Source organism: Sinocyclocheilus grahami, unplaced genomic scaffold (genome assembly GCF_001515645.1).
Source record: "Sinocyclocheilus grahami isolate Dianchi unplaced genomic scaffold, SAMN03320097.WGS_v1.1 scaffold688.1, whole genome shotgun sequence".
Taxonomy (NCBI): domain Eukaryota; kingdom Metazoa; phylum Chordata; class Actinopteri; order Cypriniformes; family Cyprinidae; genus Sinocyclocheilus; species Sinocyclocheilus grahami.
Genome location: NW_015505867.1, coordinates 768,898 through 783,191, shown reverse-complemented (window position 1 = coordinate 783,191; position 14,294 = coordinate 768,898). Strand labels below are relative to the sequence as shown.

Sequence of the window (14,294 nt, the reverse complement as noted above, 5' to 3'; positions counted from 1 at the left end):
AGTACGTTTTCATATTTAAACGATTTGCCACTGATGATTCAAACGCGAGTTTTGAGCAGTGTAGCGCTTGTTGTTTGTTGTTTCTCCGATCACAAATGCAGACATGGTTTTATGTTTACGCAGCGCGATACGCAACGCAACGTGTAAAAAGACAGTATAAGTCATTATAATCAGCAATTATGTCCCCACTGGATGCAACAAATGCCTAGTTTATAATGGGTTTTATTGGTATTGTCTCGTCCTGCTGGGAGACGGCATCACAGTATGCTAAGGAGCGTAACATTTCCTTGAGGTATTCGGCCAATCACAACGCACTGGATATCTGGTCTATTGCCAAAAGATCCTTGCTTGCTACCTTAGCTCGTAGCTTACTCATAATAATTACCTCTCTTTCAAGAGCTGACAAATCATCAAATTTTGTATTTCACCCGTGGCCAGGGAGAATACAAAATTTACATATTCAATTGGTAATATACACTGACATCAGCTTCTCGCTGGCCGAGTAGCTGATAAAAGTATAAACTATTGAAAGTCAAAGTCAGTTTTGATCAGGTGGACCTCGAATTCTCAGATCGAGTTCTTTTAAAACCTGAGCTAGAAATAAACCTGAATGAATTAATAATGATTAATTCCCTTACAACTAAGTAAATTATTACAACATTATATGGAAAATAATGTGTGTTTTTAACCTTAAACCACATAAACACATTGCATTACACCAAATACACAAAATAATGTTCTTTTTAGCGGCATCATATGACCCCTTTAAACCACAAATAAATATTCGATGATACCATACCGGTTGTCCAGGTATATAAATTGTCTCAGTGCCTTCTTGTTCCTCTGGTCTGCCTGGTGGACCAGGGGGACCAGTTAAACCTCCTTCTCCCTGAAAAAAAATAACAGGAAATAATATGATTAGTGCGACTAAACCAGTAAAATGGCGGTCAGCTTTAGTGATGCAACAGGTGGGGGGGTGCAAATGGGGTACAGAGTTTGAGGCTTATGCTTATTGTTTGTATCATATTGTCAGCTTCCAGTCATGTTCAATAGCAGGAAGTACTTAGGCAGATCTAGTTTATTACTTTGTGTTTGCCTGGCTGAAGCATATGCTGCAAGTGCCACTATAGGTTCGAATGGCAGATGTTTTATGAGCCCATGGTTCCTCACCTTTTGTCCTTTCTCACCAATAAATGTCAGCTTGTCACCCTACAACAAGGACAGTTAAGACAGACGCTGGTCATTTCAGTAAGTCTAGACTCAAATGTTATCAAATATTCAAAAGATTTCAAATGAGTGAAACAGTTACCTGCTCTCCCTTTTGGCCAGGTTCACCAGACCTTCCCTTCAAAGAAAAATCGTATAGTGTGAGATTCAGGAGCAAGTTCACTGGTGTTGGTTAATTGTGCTTAAGGCTACAAACTACATTTTAACTTTAGACTCACAGGAGGTCCCATTGGTCCAGGTGGGCCGATTGGCCCTTGTTGTCCAGTATTTCCTTGTTGTCCCTAAGAAAGAAAAGAGAATTAGATAACGTTTGGAAACAATGGAACATGTGAACATATACAACAGATAAGAAGTTATCAATAGTAAATGCATATTTTCAACATGAAAAGAAGTGCATTAAAATCATTACTGGTGAACCGGGTTGTCCTGGCAAGCCCCTGTCTCCTTTTAGAGGGATGGGTACTCCAATAACACCACCTGGATCTCCCTATGAGAGTGAAATATGAGCACACACAAATTTCACTACACCATTTTTACGATACATGTCAATAACTAATGAACTCTACTACTTTTAAGAATTCATTATTCTGAAAATATAATTCATTATTAGTGATGTCTTTTATCATATTACCACCATTTTATAAAAGTAACTATGCACTCGAGAATGTGCGTTATATTGATTTGACCATGGTTACAGTTGTTTTAGGCACTCTTCATATTTCACGTTATGCTTCTTTCTAATTTTCAACCAGCTTTATATTGTGACAATGTCAGTAGTATAGGTAAATTATTCATGTGTACAGATACAGAAGAAAAAAAGTATGCATTTCTGCTTCATAGACAGCAAACTTTAATTAAAAGCCAATAGTGAATTACCACTTTAAGAGCACCCCATACTTGTGGTAAAATCACTGTAACATATGGCCGTCCATGACTTATTCCTTTATTATGCAAAACTAAGTTAGAATGTGTTCCATACCTTTACTCCCTTCAAACCTGGAAAACCCTGAGTAAGAATCAGAAAAACATTTGTTAAGTCGGGAATATTTTGTTTTGTGGGATTAACAACATACATTGACTTATAACACATAATGTAAGATGTACATTTTTATCTAAAGGCACAATACATTAAGCACTGATATACATTTGACATATTAGAGTCATATATGATATAAAACTACTCATACGGGTGGTCCCTGCACCCCCAGAACACCTGGAATTCCATCAAAACCACGCTCCCCCTGCAACACACAAAATAAATCTTCTATTCAATCCCACTGAGGATTTTCTGAATAATTTAAGACAATTAAAGTAGTGGCTTATCCCTATAGGCTCACTTTGCATTTTAAGGATTAAAAAATGTATAGGTCTCATAAAAACAGCAAACATGGTGTACCTTTGTTCCATTGCAGCCTGGGATTCCGTGAGGTCCTGGTGCCCCTTCTAGACCTGGAAGACCCTGTAGAAAATCAAAACAATAGCAGAAACATATAGAGATGCAGAGAGTTTATGTTTTTCCTAAAATTCATGAATGATGATCAATTTTGTTTGAACAGAAGTTCAACTTACAGGAATACCTGGACGTCCTGGGAAACCAGCCACACCTGGTGGGCCCTACAAAAAGAAAAAACTCTATAATATATAATATTGTAAAAGTTAAATGTATATACAGTGTTATAGTGTTGCTATTGTAAAATTATATGTAAAAAAGAATATTTTCTTTATTATTTGCCTTACAGAAAATGACTATATTATAACATAATATATTTATTTATCATATGATATTTATGGACACTTACTCTGTTTCCTTTAAGTCCTGGAGCTCCTGACTCCCCTGTATCTCCCTGGGTTAAAACAAAAAAACATATTGAAAGAACACTGCAATTCATGTTTGCTTTTGCTCATTTGCATTTGAAAACTACATTAGTTCATTTGTTAGTTAGTTTCCTTTACTTGACTTACCTAACTGCAAAGTGTTGGTCACCATTTGTAAAACCTAGGGTGACCATGATGAGCTTTTCAAAAAAAGAGGCCTATTGCTTTTTAATGGTAAAAATCAAAATAAAACGGTTAACATTGGATAATGCTTTATTTAATGCATTAGGAATTATTAATCTAGGTATAAATATACCATTTATGTAACTTGTCAGATTTAAAAAAAATAGCATTAACTTCTGTTTATAAATGTATTGTTTTACAAAAGCATTGTTCATTGTTAGTTCATTTTAGCTTACAAAGTCACTCCTTTGGCTAATGTGTTGTGCATTGCTGGACTAAAGTGTGCTTCTAAAACATAGGCTAATTCTTCATTGAATTAGCATTTTTGTTTGGGTATGTAGATGGAGTCAGACGTTCACTGTTGTGCCTGAAGCTGTACGGTGCTTTTTACATCGGTTTCACACATACTGTGTGAGCGAGGCGATGCTCCCAGTGTGAATACTGCTGTAATCTGTTACTACAAGTGTTATATAATAATCAGGCGTTACGCTTGTGCATGGACATGTGGTCACCCAATAAAACCTAAAGCAAAACCAGTTGAGATCCACTGCACCGCACTAGTATGTAGGACACACACACTCTCAAAAAAGGGATATTTTGTATTTTGAAATGACTTCAGTATGGTACTTTACCGTTGGTCCCATTGACCCTGGGGGGCCCTCGGGCCCTGGCAATCCAGGAAATCCTACAAGGCCCATCAAACCAGGGAGCCCAACCTCACCCTAATAAGGATGAACGAAAGATGATGATTTAAAGAAAATTTGTGTTATCCACCTTTTCTTAATAAAGCAGCATTTTCTATGTAGTACATTTCATATGCATTCCACATTCACTGTTGATCTTACAGGACAGAGTATATACTGTTAACATAATTGCACCACTAGATGGTGCAACAGATCCTTCTATGTAAGTTTCAGGGGCCCTAGAAAGTGTATCTCAGTGTGGTATGGAAACAGCTCCAGTCAAGACTGCAAAGCCCTGCAGAGAGTTGTGCACTTAGCTGAGCGCATCTCAGGGTCTGCTCTCCCCTCTCTACAGAACATCTACCTCAAACGCAGCAAAAACAGAGCTGTTAAAATCATCAAGGACTCCAACCACCCTGGTAACGGTCTTTTCATTTTGCTGCCATCTGGTAAGCGCTTCCGCAGCCTGATGGCAAAAACCGAGAAACTTAGGAGGAGCTTCTTCCCCCAGGCCATCAGGCACCTAAACTCATATTCAGTCTCTTAACACCAACATGATTTCACTTAATTATCAGTAAGACACTTAATATACAGACATTGTCACTTGCACACAGCAATTTCTGTAATATTTTATTTATTTACTTTTTTTTTACCTCTATTGCTGCTATGTAACTACCCATGTACAACCTGTTTGCACATTCTTCTATTGTACATTCCTGCTCATCTAAATATTTATTAAGCCTACAGTATACTGTCCTGTGTATTTTATTTTATTCTTATTTTTTATCTTACTTTTTCCATACCTATATTTATATATAATTTTCTTGTGTTTGTATTCTTTAATAATTGCACTGTCCATGGAGCGGACCCGACTTACATTTCACTGCTGGTCATATATTCCCTATATAACCATGTATGTGACAAATAAAAATCTTGAATCTTGAAGTTTAGCGCTCTGACATTAGGAAATGCATCCATAAGGTAATATATGGCACAAGTGAAGGTGTCTGACAGAAATAATAGCTATAAAGGAGCAAGCAGAGGAAAACATACTCACCTTCGCCCCTTTAACACCACTGCAGTCACATCCACCACATGAAGACCCCGAGCATCCACCCTGCAAGCAGAAAATGACTGTGAAGTTCCAAACTGAACCATTAGGAGGCAGTAAACACATAATATTGGCATCAGCAACAGGTTTACAGAGTAGATGGCTTTCAAGGACAAGAGCTTTGAACCAAATTATGGGCGACGCAAGGGTGGCATAAAACCAGTAATTCAAAGCTGGCGGAATACTAATGATATGGAAATAACATGACAAATTAATATATGCAAAACATTTTTGATGTATACTTTGAAAAATGTAAATAAGAATCGTGACCACCATTTCTTTGCTTACATTGTGCAGTTTTGTCTCATTTTTACGATTATTTCTCGTACAGTAACAGGTAAGATGTGAGATATTTGAGACATTTTTTGTCTAATAATCCACATACCACAGACAGTATTTCACAGAGAAGCAGTCTACATAGATTTCACTCAGCCAAAGTATATTTAAAAGATTTCAATTACATATAGACACAGGTTGCTCTTTTTGTGTTGTCCCTATGAAACAGCACTTTATATTTTTGGAGACTTTAAAGGGGCAACATGCACAACACCACCAGTGCAAATAATGCAGTAAACCGTAAAGTGAAGTAATAGTAGTTTTGTGCATAACAGCCTAGGGGCAGTCGTGGCCTAATGGTTAGATAGTCCGCCTTGTAACCCAAAGGTCGTGGGTTTGAGTCTGAGGTGAGATCTGAACCCCTTAGATCACTGAACCCCCAACTGCTCCCCAGGCGCTGCAGCAAAAAAATGGCTGTTCACTGCTCTGGGTGTGTTTGTTCACTACTCACTTTTATGTGTGTGCACTTGGATGGGTTAAATGCAGAGCACAAATTCTGAGTATGGGACACTTGGCTACACATCACATCACTCACGTCTTGATTGAATCCTGCCGCAGTGTTGGGAAACAACTAACTAACAATTCCAATGCTACTAACTCGCCTACATTTTCAGTAGCTGAAAAGTAGCTCAACTGCTTTCAAAACAGTGTAGCTTTTCCAGAAACAATCTAAATCTTTTTCCCAATGATTATTGGTGTGAGTGACGCAACCAAAAGCCACTGTACACTGTTAACTTGCGTAAGCACCATCACTTCTGAACGAGCAGACGTAAACAAACAATCTTACTAGCTTTCTTTCCAATGTAGCGCTGGAAAGTCTGATTCATTCTGGTGAATTGCTTTGTTCTAAGCGCTCCTCTCTTTCATAATCAACATTGGAAAGTCTGATTCATTCTAATGAATTGGTTTGTCCTAAACGATTCTCTCTATGTGTAGAGCTTGAAAGTCTGATTCTTTCTAATAAATCGGTTAGTTTGGAGGGTTGCTGTAAACAAATTAATAAAAGATTTAAAGATTCAGTTTAATTGTTCTATTATTTTACAGTTAATTGTGTAGATATAAGTTAAAAGAATGCTAAAAAATTACAGATGATATTTCTTCGACTTCATTTGTTAAATGGAAAAGGAAGGTCAAGTCAAGCTTATTGTTTTATAGGTATACAGGAGATAGCTATAGTTCCCTAATCATTCACCCCAAAGAGAGAGGTCCCATAAAATTTTACTATGGTCCCCATGAATCTTAGCAATTAGAACTGATGTATACAGAAAATCTTCATACCACACACAATATATACTGCATACGGATATACAGTACATGCATATGTTACCGTGAAAATAAAACAGATTGTTTGGTCTATCCTGAAAAATGACAGATACCTTAGAGGGACCTGTAAATTCAAACAGGGCATCAGGCCAAGAATGGAACAGACCTGTTTACCTGTTATGACTCAAATAAAGGCCTGGCACTGGATCCTGGGAACCCATTTTTTCCATCCACGCATTCTATCACTGCAGCCGTTCTCTCGCTCACGTGTGAGCCAGGCAGCCAAATGTCTGCACATCTGGAGAACCAATGTGAGCACTAGCAGCAGCTGCCGGGGTCGGCCTGAGACTGTGCTGCCCCCACCCATGAGCCCTCCTAAAGGCCCAACTGAATCAGCATGTGGGTGCTGAGGACCATGAGAATCACTACTTTCGGTCTCAAATATCACCTGGGGCGTGACCTGCTCTGGCCATTTTTACAAAAGCTTGATATCCCTGGAGTGTAATTTCTGTATGTGAACAGACAGATCTGACATCCCTAATGCAATCTCAGTGCCAATGAGAGACATTCTTCCAGCAATTCACAGACAAGCTTACAAAAGTTTATCCTTTTCTGCAAGGGAACTGGATGTCTTGTAAGGAAAATACCCCCCCCCCCCCACACACACACCACCCCACCAAATCACGACCCTGTTTTTGAACTGGCCATTTTTACAAAAGCTTGATATCCCTGGAGTGTAATTTCTGTATGTGAACAGACAGATCTGACATCCCTAATGCAATCTCAGTGCCAATGAGAGACATTCTTCCAGCAATTCACAGACAAGCTTACAAAAGTTTATCCTTTTCTGCAAGGGAACTGGATGTCTTGTAAGGAAAATACCCCCCCCCCCCCACACACACACACACTCACACAATATCACGCCTGTTTTTGAACTGTTTAACGTAGTGCTGACCTACATCTTAACAGTCAGTCAGTCCATTAAAACAAGTAGGCACTGTCCTGTTACACTTGTTTTTGTTGTCAAAACTATTAAATAGGTTAGTTTGAAAATTAGCTCATTTAAGCATGTGCCTTTTTGACTGTATGCAACAGTTAAAAAAGTACAACAATGCCATTATATGTGATAATTTGACTAAATTGAACTAAATCATTTTATTTTGTACATTTTAACTAGTAAAAAAAGTTAGTTTAGATAATTCACTTTTTTGTATAATACTGTTATTGCATGATTTCCCTGTCATTATATTATATTATATTATATTACTTTTTTCAGCAAGGTGAGAAAACAGGTAGAGTAATATCAGTCCAATTTCTAAATAATGAGAGAAACACTCATATAAATGATTAAATAAATATTTATTTTGAAACAAATTTAACAAAACAAATACATTTATTATGCAAGGGTGCATTAAATTAATCAAAAGTGACAATAAAGACAATTATAATGTTACAAAAGATTTCTATTTCAAACAAATGTTTTTCTGTTGCAATTTCTATCAATCACATAATCCTGACAAATATATATTTCCTTTGCAGCAAATCAGCATATCAGAATGGTTTCTGAAGGATCATGTGGCACTGAAGACTGGAGTAATAATGTTGAAAATTCAGCTTTGCATCAAAGAAATACAATTATTTTTTAAATTTGCATCCTTGGCACGCATAAAAGAGCATAGATTTTGAACAGTATGTCCAACTAGTCTTTCTAGAAGCTAAACTTAAGTTTTGTACTCTTTTCGTGGAAAGTGGCAGTAATTCATTCATCCTGTTAGAAACAACCAGCAGATCTCTGAAGGCCAAAGTCAGATCTGTTGAGGATCAGACATTCCATTTTCTCCAACACATGAATGAGGTCAGATCCCACCCCTGCCGATACGCATGAGTAGTGTGATCTCTGTACATGTGTATATATTGCTTTATCGTTCGAATGTATGTTTTAGCACACAGAGATCCTGTGATGGCTACGCCCGGTTCAGACCACAGCGTGCTAATCTGCAGCTTGGATCGGCACAGCAGGGGAACTGCTTTGAAATGGGAATTTTGTTTTTCCTTCTTGGGTCAGTCTTGCATCCCAACAAACCCAAACATGACATGAGCCGAAAAATAGCAAAAGCAGACAAGAGTGCTGATAAAACTCTCAACAAATGCTTTTTATAGACATGAAAAATGTGAGTTGCTTTCAAAATCATTATCGTGAGACTTTGTGTTTGGCCCATGATACATAAGCCAGCTCTCTTCTGGTTTTGTCTAGGGTGTCTATGCACTGCTCTCAGAACAAACAACCCGTGAAAGTGAGAAAATCAATCAGGCATGAAAACACAAAGACACAACCTGTCCTCACCTTTACCTTTCTGCTTGTTTAAAGTACAAAAAGCGAGATATTTGACACCGTCAGCGTGAAAGGAGGCTGTTTCACAAACCCTAATGTAGTTTCTTTGGCTTTTAGTATTAATTTGCTAATATTTTGGATGGAACGACTTTGATAATTGGTTTCAGGCTTCGACAGATTGTATAATAAACATGTATAGACATTCATTTCTAAATGAGCTATGATTTTTAGGCTCTTTGAGAAAAATAAATAAATGTTGGACAGATTTATTTTCCATGAATGCATGGAAACAAATGATTAATCATTTGAAATGAACTCATTCGAATTGCTTGTTTTGTTGTGTGTGCCAGTTTCCATTTCTAACATTTGTTTTTCTTCTCGTCTCCCTTGAGCTAGTTGTGTTCACATATATGTAACAAGGTAGGTGACAATGTTTGGGAGGCAACAGTCAAATATAGATACAGTGAAATATAAATACCACTATGATTGACTATTTACTTCATCAATGGGACAATAGCTAACTTCACTGCAAAAATAAATGATTTTCTTACTTTATTTTGTTTTCCAGTGCAAATATCTAACGATTCAAGATACAAGCCAAAAGACATAAGATATGAAGTGTTGTTTTCTGGAAAATGAATCAAAATGAAGTGAGTTTAAGCTTAAAACAAGACAAATATCTTCCAATTGACTCTTCACAAAGACCCGCCCCCCTTAGTTACTGTTGCTACATCCGACAAGCCATGGCGCTCTCACATCACACATCATGTTCTCACGCAACAAAAAATACATTGTGGATCAAAGAGGAAACTGACAATGCACTGACAGACAAGACAGAGCAGGTTACTTTTGGTATGAAACAAAGTCTCAGCTTTCAAATTCTGTCATTTTTTAAGAAATTCAAGCAATAAATAGCGTTTTGTGGCTCTTTAACGTGTCGTGACAGATCGCTGTAGCGCCTCAGTTCAAGCATCACGTGAACCAATCATCTCTTTCTCTTTACTAGTTATAGCACAAAATAAACATGAATGAACATCAGAAGGTATCTTGTTTCAACTGTGGAAAGATGTCAATACACACAATTTTTCAAGTTCAAGTCCACCAACGTAAATCTACTCTCCTGTCTGGTTTGTTTGTCAGACAAATGACAGATTCAGCATTATGATTGGTCAGATCGCCTGTCAATCAAACTCCCAGCGATGTGTGAATTGGGCGAGAAAAATATACTTAATTCAAAGGGAAAGCAAGTTTATTTTTCTGACCCATTGACAGATTTTTTTCTTGATTTGACCCTAATGTTGTGTTCCAGTCATATTGACCAGGAGAGGATTTTTGTTTTCCCCTAAAATGTTAATGTTAGACATAAAACTTACTGACTTACTGACCACAAATAATGATTTTTCACTCAAAAACTGGGGTGCATAAGCTCAGATCAATGATGCCCATGATCAATCCGCTCCAAAAAGAAATACAAAACCTGTGCTAATTGAAAGAAAACAGTTTAAAAAAGATTGAATCCAAGTTTTGGTGATAATATAGCATAATGAGAGAACACCAAACTAGGTAAAGAATTTTCAGCACAGCACAAGGGTTGAGAAAAATTAAGAAATTTGCAAGCAGATGTTAAAAAGATATAGGTGAAGAAGGAGTGGGAAGTACACATGCAATTAAAAACTGCAGGGAGGGTGTTTTAGGAGGGAGCATTTAGAGGCCACTTTGAGACAACTCTCAGTATTTTAACTTAATGAGTGCAGATAGCAAGAGCAGGGAGTGTAAAATAGTCAAAAAGATTGTGAAATGAAGCCCCTAAATCCCTGAGGTACAAACAGTTTGGGTGGATTCTGTCGGTTTGGCTTCCTTCCATGTGTATTTCAGCACTGAGAAGCTGGTACAGACTTTCTTTTGCTTAAACAGTGCAGAAGACAGATGATATGTATAATGTATGCAAGAAGGAGATAGAGAGAAGCAGCCTGTGTCATATGTCAGGCTGGCCTTTCTCATTGACAGGATACAGCAGTGGAAAGAAGGAAGACTGATACCAGCTGTCCAGTAAAACTGTAAAACAGTTAGTGTATAAAAGAATCCACGGCATATGCATTATGTAACAGAGAGAACATTTCTTGTTAATCTATACTGGTGACTTGATGCATGAATCTCAGATATAACCTGAAAGGTCAGCTAATGCTGTTCACTAAGGCATTAATTGGAAGCACATAAATGGTTCTTTTTTAAGTTAACCTTGTATTATGATTTATCAATAGATCTTTTGCCTGGGCAGAAGTGTCACATGAATCTTGCCTTGACAAACCTTCAAACATTCATAATCTCTGCTGCATTAAAAGATACAGTTCATTTTATATTCTGAAATTCACAATAGCATGATGCATTAAAGATGTATCTAGTTCAGCTTGCTCTCCTAAAACCAGGGGCCGGGGCCCATTAGGTGGCCTTGCAAAACTTTCAGGAGGCTCCAATCAGTTATTTAATTATTTATTGAATTAGTTATTTTAACATAATCTTAATTACAATGCTAAAAATATACACCAAAAACACTACAAAATAAAGATGTATAATATTAAACCAACTTCGTATTTTTGAGATTATTTATTTGAACAGAAATACCAGAACAAATCAGCTTAGATAGGAATATTGTCTTGAATAAAAAAGTCTGAGAACCACTGCCTTAAACCCATTGAGATGTCATTACTGTAAAATACCCATAACAATTCTAAATCTCAATCAAAAATAAAATTATATGATCTGTTGTTCAAGCATGAAAGATAAAAAGTAATATAACAAAAAGGCTTTTTTTAATTTATGGCAACAAATTTGTAAATTCACAATCAGCTTTTCAAAATGAAGTTTGTCATTTTCTAATATTAAACTAATATGTCATCCACATATCATGATTAAACAACACTGACACAGTGTACATAATTAATGTATTATCATTTTCATTACTCAAAAAGAAAAAAAAAAGTTCACTGAAATTAAATAAAATATTTTTCAAAAGTTTAATTTAGTTAAACTTCAAGTACTAAAATAACTAATACTGAACAAACTAAAACTAATACATAAAAAACTATTTTAAAAAATGACAAAACCACACAACAAACTTACTCAAACATAAACTAAAATTAAAGTGAAAACAGAAATTGCGAAAAATAAAATCTAATAAAAAAATTAACAACATTATAACAGTATTAATAATAAAAAAGCACTGCATTTCTGTCAAACCTGAAGTGGTCAAACCTCTGAGTGGCCCGATGTACAGTAGCAACATGTTTGAACACAGCAAGTAATATTCTTTGCAATTCCATTTGGTGCCACTAGAGCCATCATAACTGAAACCCTTGTATGGAATTGTTGATCTGAAGTGGACAACCAGACAGTTGTGCAGAGCATGAGAGAGCATTAGTCTGACAGTCACATGATTGTTTTCTGCAGTTTAAACACATAAGGTCACTTTCATGAAGATTGCCTGATTACTTCGGTGACTTATTGGGTGGGTCATTTAACTAAAGAGTATCAGAGTGTTGTTGTTGTTTATGTTTTCTGAAACAACAACAACTTAAACAAAAGCTTTCCAAATGTAACATTCAGTCTCTCTTGCTGCTCATATATGTAAAGCTTAGGGGTGCTTCCTTCCTTTACAGATAGAAACACACTGAGAGAAACACTGCGATAAACGTGCTAACCCTTCATATGTTCAATAAACTGACATTTGCAATAGGATTTGAGAATGTCTGGTCTTTATTTCTCACACACCATACCAGGGCAGCAAAATCAGGCTTACAGCATGACATTCCTGTCAGCAGCCCTCCGATTACAGTCGCCATATGGAGGCCGTTAAGATAGTGTTACCACATTAAACAGGGCTCTGCTAAAGATGGCATTAGCAAGTCAAAGCTAAGTGCAACATATTAGGTTTAAGATGTAAACTGAGGCTGGGAAACATCCAAACTGCCCATAAAAGTAACAGTCAGAGTTTACTGTGTGAGAAACTAGGCCATGCTCCTAATATGGAGAAGCAGGACTGAGCTGACTATGAAGCATGTCCGTTATAGGCTGGAATGGGGTTTCATCACCTTTGATTTAAAGAAGAAAAAAGCATGGGTGGTTTGTGTGTCAGTCCTTTTCAATTCATATGTGCTGGTTCCAGTTCAGTTTTTGATTGATTCACATTTTTGAAATATTTCAGAAAGGATGGGTGGGACATGTTACATTTACAGGAATTTGGTAGATGTTTTAATCCACTGCATTCGGTATAAGAAAAATATAATATGATTGATTTAAAGATGTTCATTGTGTATATAGAAACAACATTTTCTACATGTTGCAAAATATGCAAATGCATACAAATATTTAAGTAGTTGGGGAGCTTGAGGGAGACTGCATTCATTACATCATGCACAGTGCTTCATGGGAGTGGGTGGGTGCTAAAGAGTTCTTTTAGTTCAATTTACTAATTTCTATTCTCTGATTGGTGGACTGCTCCACTTTTATAAACGTGATTAATAAAAATAAGTTGCAGACTAACAGCTTCAACAAAAACATATACCATCGATTAGCAATGTCAGTTCATAGTATAAGTCTGTCTGTAAAGGTTTAGAAGTTATCATTCAAAATCTATTCCTCTATGATGAAAATGAATGGGATTTTTATTTCCGGAGCCTGATTATTGCACTCTATTTCAATGTAAGTAATAGTATTAAAAGCTCATATCTACTTTAATGAAGAAAGACTACAAAGGTGTTTGTTTTAATAATATATTTTAAATTAGCAATAAAATCGAACAACAATAAATGCTTTCTAAAATGCAATTTATCTACATCTAGAGTAAACAAACTAACCATGTCTTTTTCAGAAAGGTGATTCACTCCATTAACTGGAGGCATAACTACCATTGGAATAGTTTACTGAACTCATAGACAATATATATATATATAGCTCATATAGTACGATATGCAAGAATATGGAGTTCATACTCAATGATAAAAAAAAAACATATCAGTGTCAGGTGCCCAAACTATGCAAAAATATACAACTTTGTGCAGTTGCTGATATTTATATTGTCAAAAGTAAGATGGAATTCTGACAGCTTGTAATGAAAATTAGTGAGATCATTCTAACATTTTAACAACCTATACATAAAATACATATAAATATCATTTGTCACTATATATCTCCCAAAGTTATAAAATGATATGAAATGATTACTGATATGATCAAAGCTCTGTAGTTTGTATTGTGAAGGGCAAAACATACAATGCAACATATATATATATATATATATATATAGAGTGGGCGCGGAAAATTTAGAGCCCCTTTTATTTTTTTCTCT

The 14,294-nt window shown here is 36.3% G+C and overlaps 1 protein-coding gene across 1 annotated transcript in view; it reads right to left on the bottom strand.

Annotated features, from left to right (window-relative positions):
• LOC107559495 (collagen alpha-1(IV) chain-like) overlaps nt 1-14,294 on the bottom strand; it is a 68,430-nt gene that overhangs the window by 18,434 nt on the left and 35,702 nt on the right. The window contains exons 2-13 of the mRNA XM_016243343.1: nt 4,966-5,025; nt 3,858-3,947; nt 3,027-3,071; nt 2,797-2,841; nt 2,624-2,686; nt 2,415-2,468; nt 2,207-2,233; nt 1,637-1,714; nt 1,446-1,508; nt 1,310-1,345; nt 1,171-1,209; nt 800-889 (exon numbers count right to left, since the gene is read on the bottom strand). Of these exons, the coding sequence (XP_016098829.1) occupies nt 800-889; nt 1,171-1,209; nt 1,310-1,345; nt 1,446-1,508; nt 1,637-1,714; nt 2,207-2,233; nt 2,415-2,468; nt 2,624-2,686; nt 2,797-2,841; nt 3,027-3,071; nt 3,858-3,947; nt 4,966-5,025 (690 nt within the window). The remainder of the gene's footprint in view (nt 1-799; nt 890-1,170; nt 1,210-1,309; nt 1,346-1,445; nt 1,509-1,636; nt 1,715-2,206; nt 2,234-2,414; nt 2,469-2,623; nt 2,687-2,796; nt 2,842-3,026; nt 3,072-3,857; nt 3,948-4,965; nt 5,026-14,294) is intronic.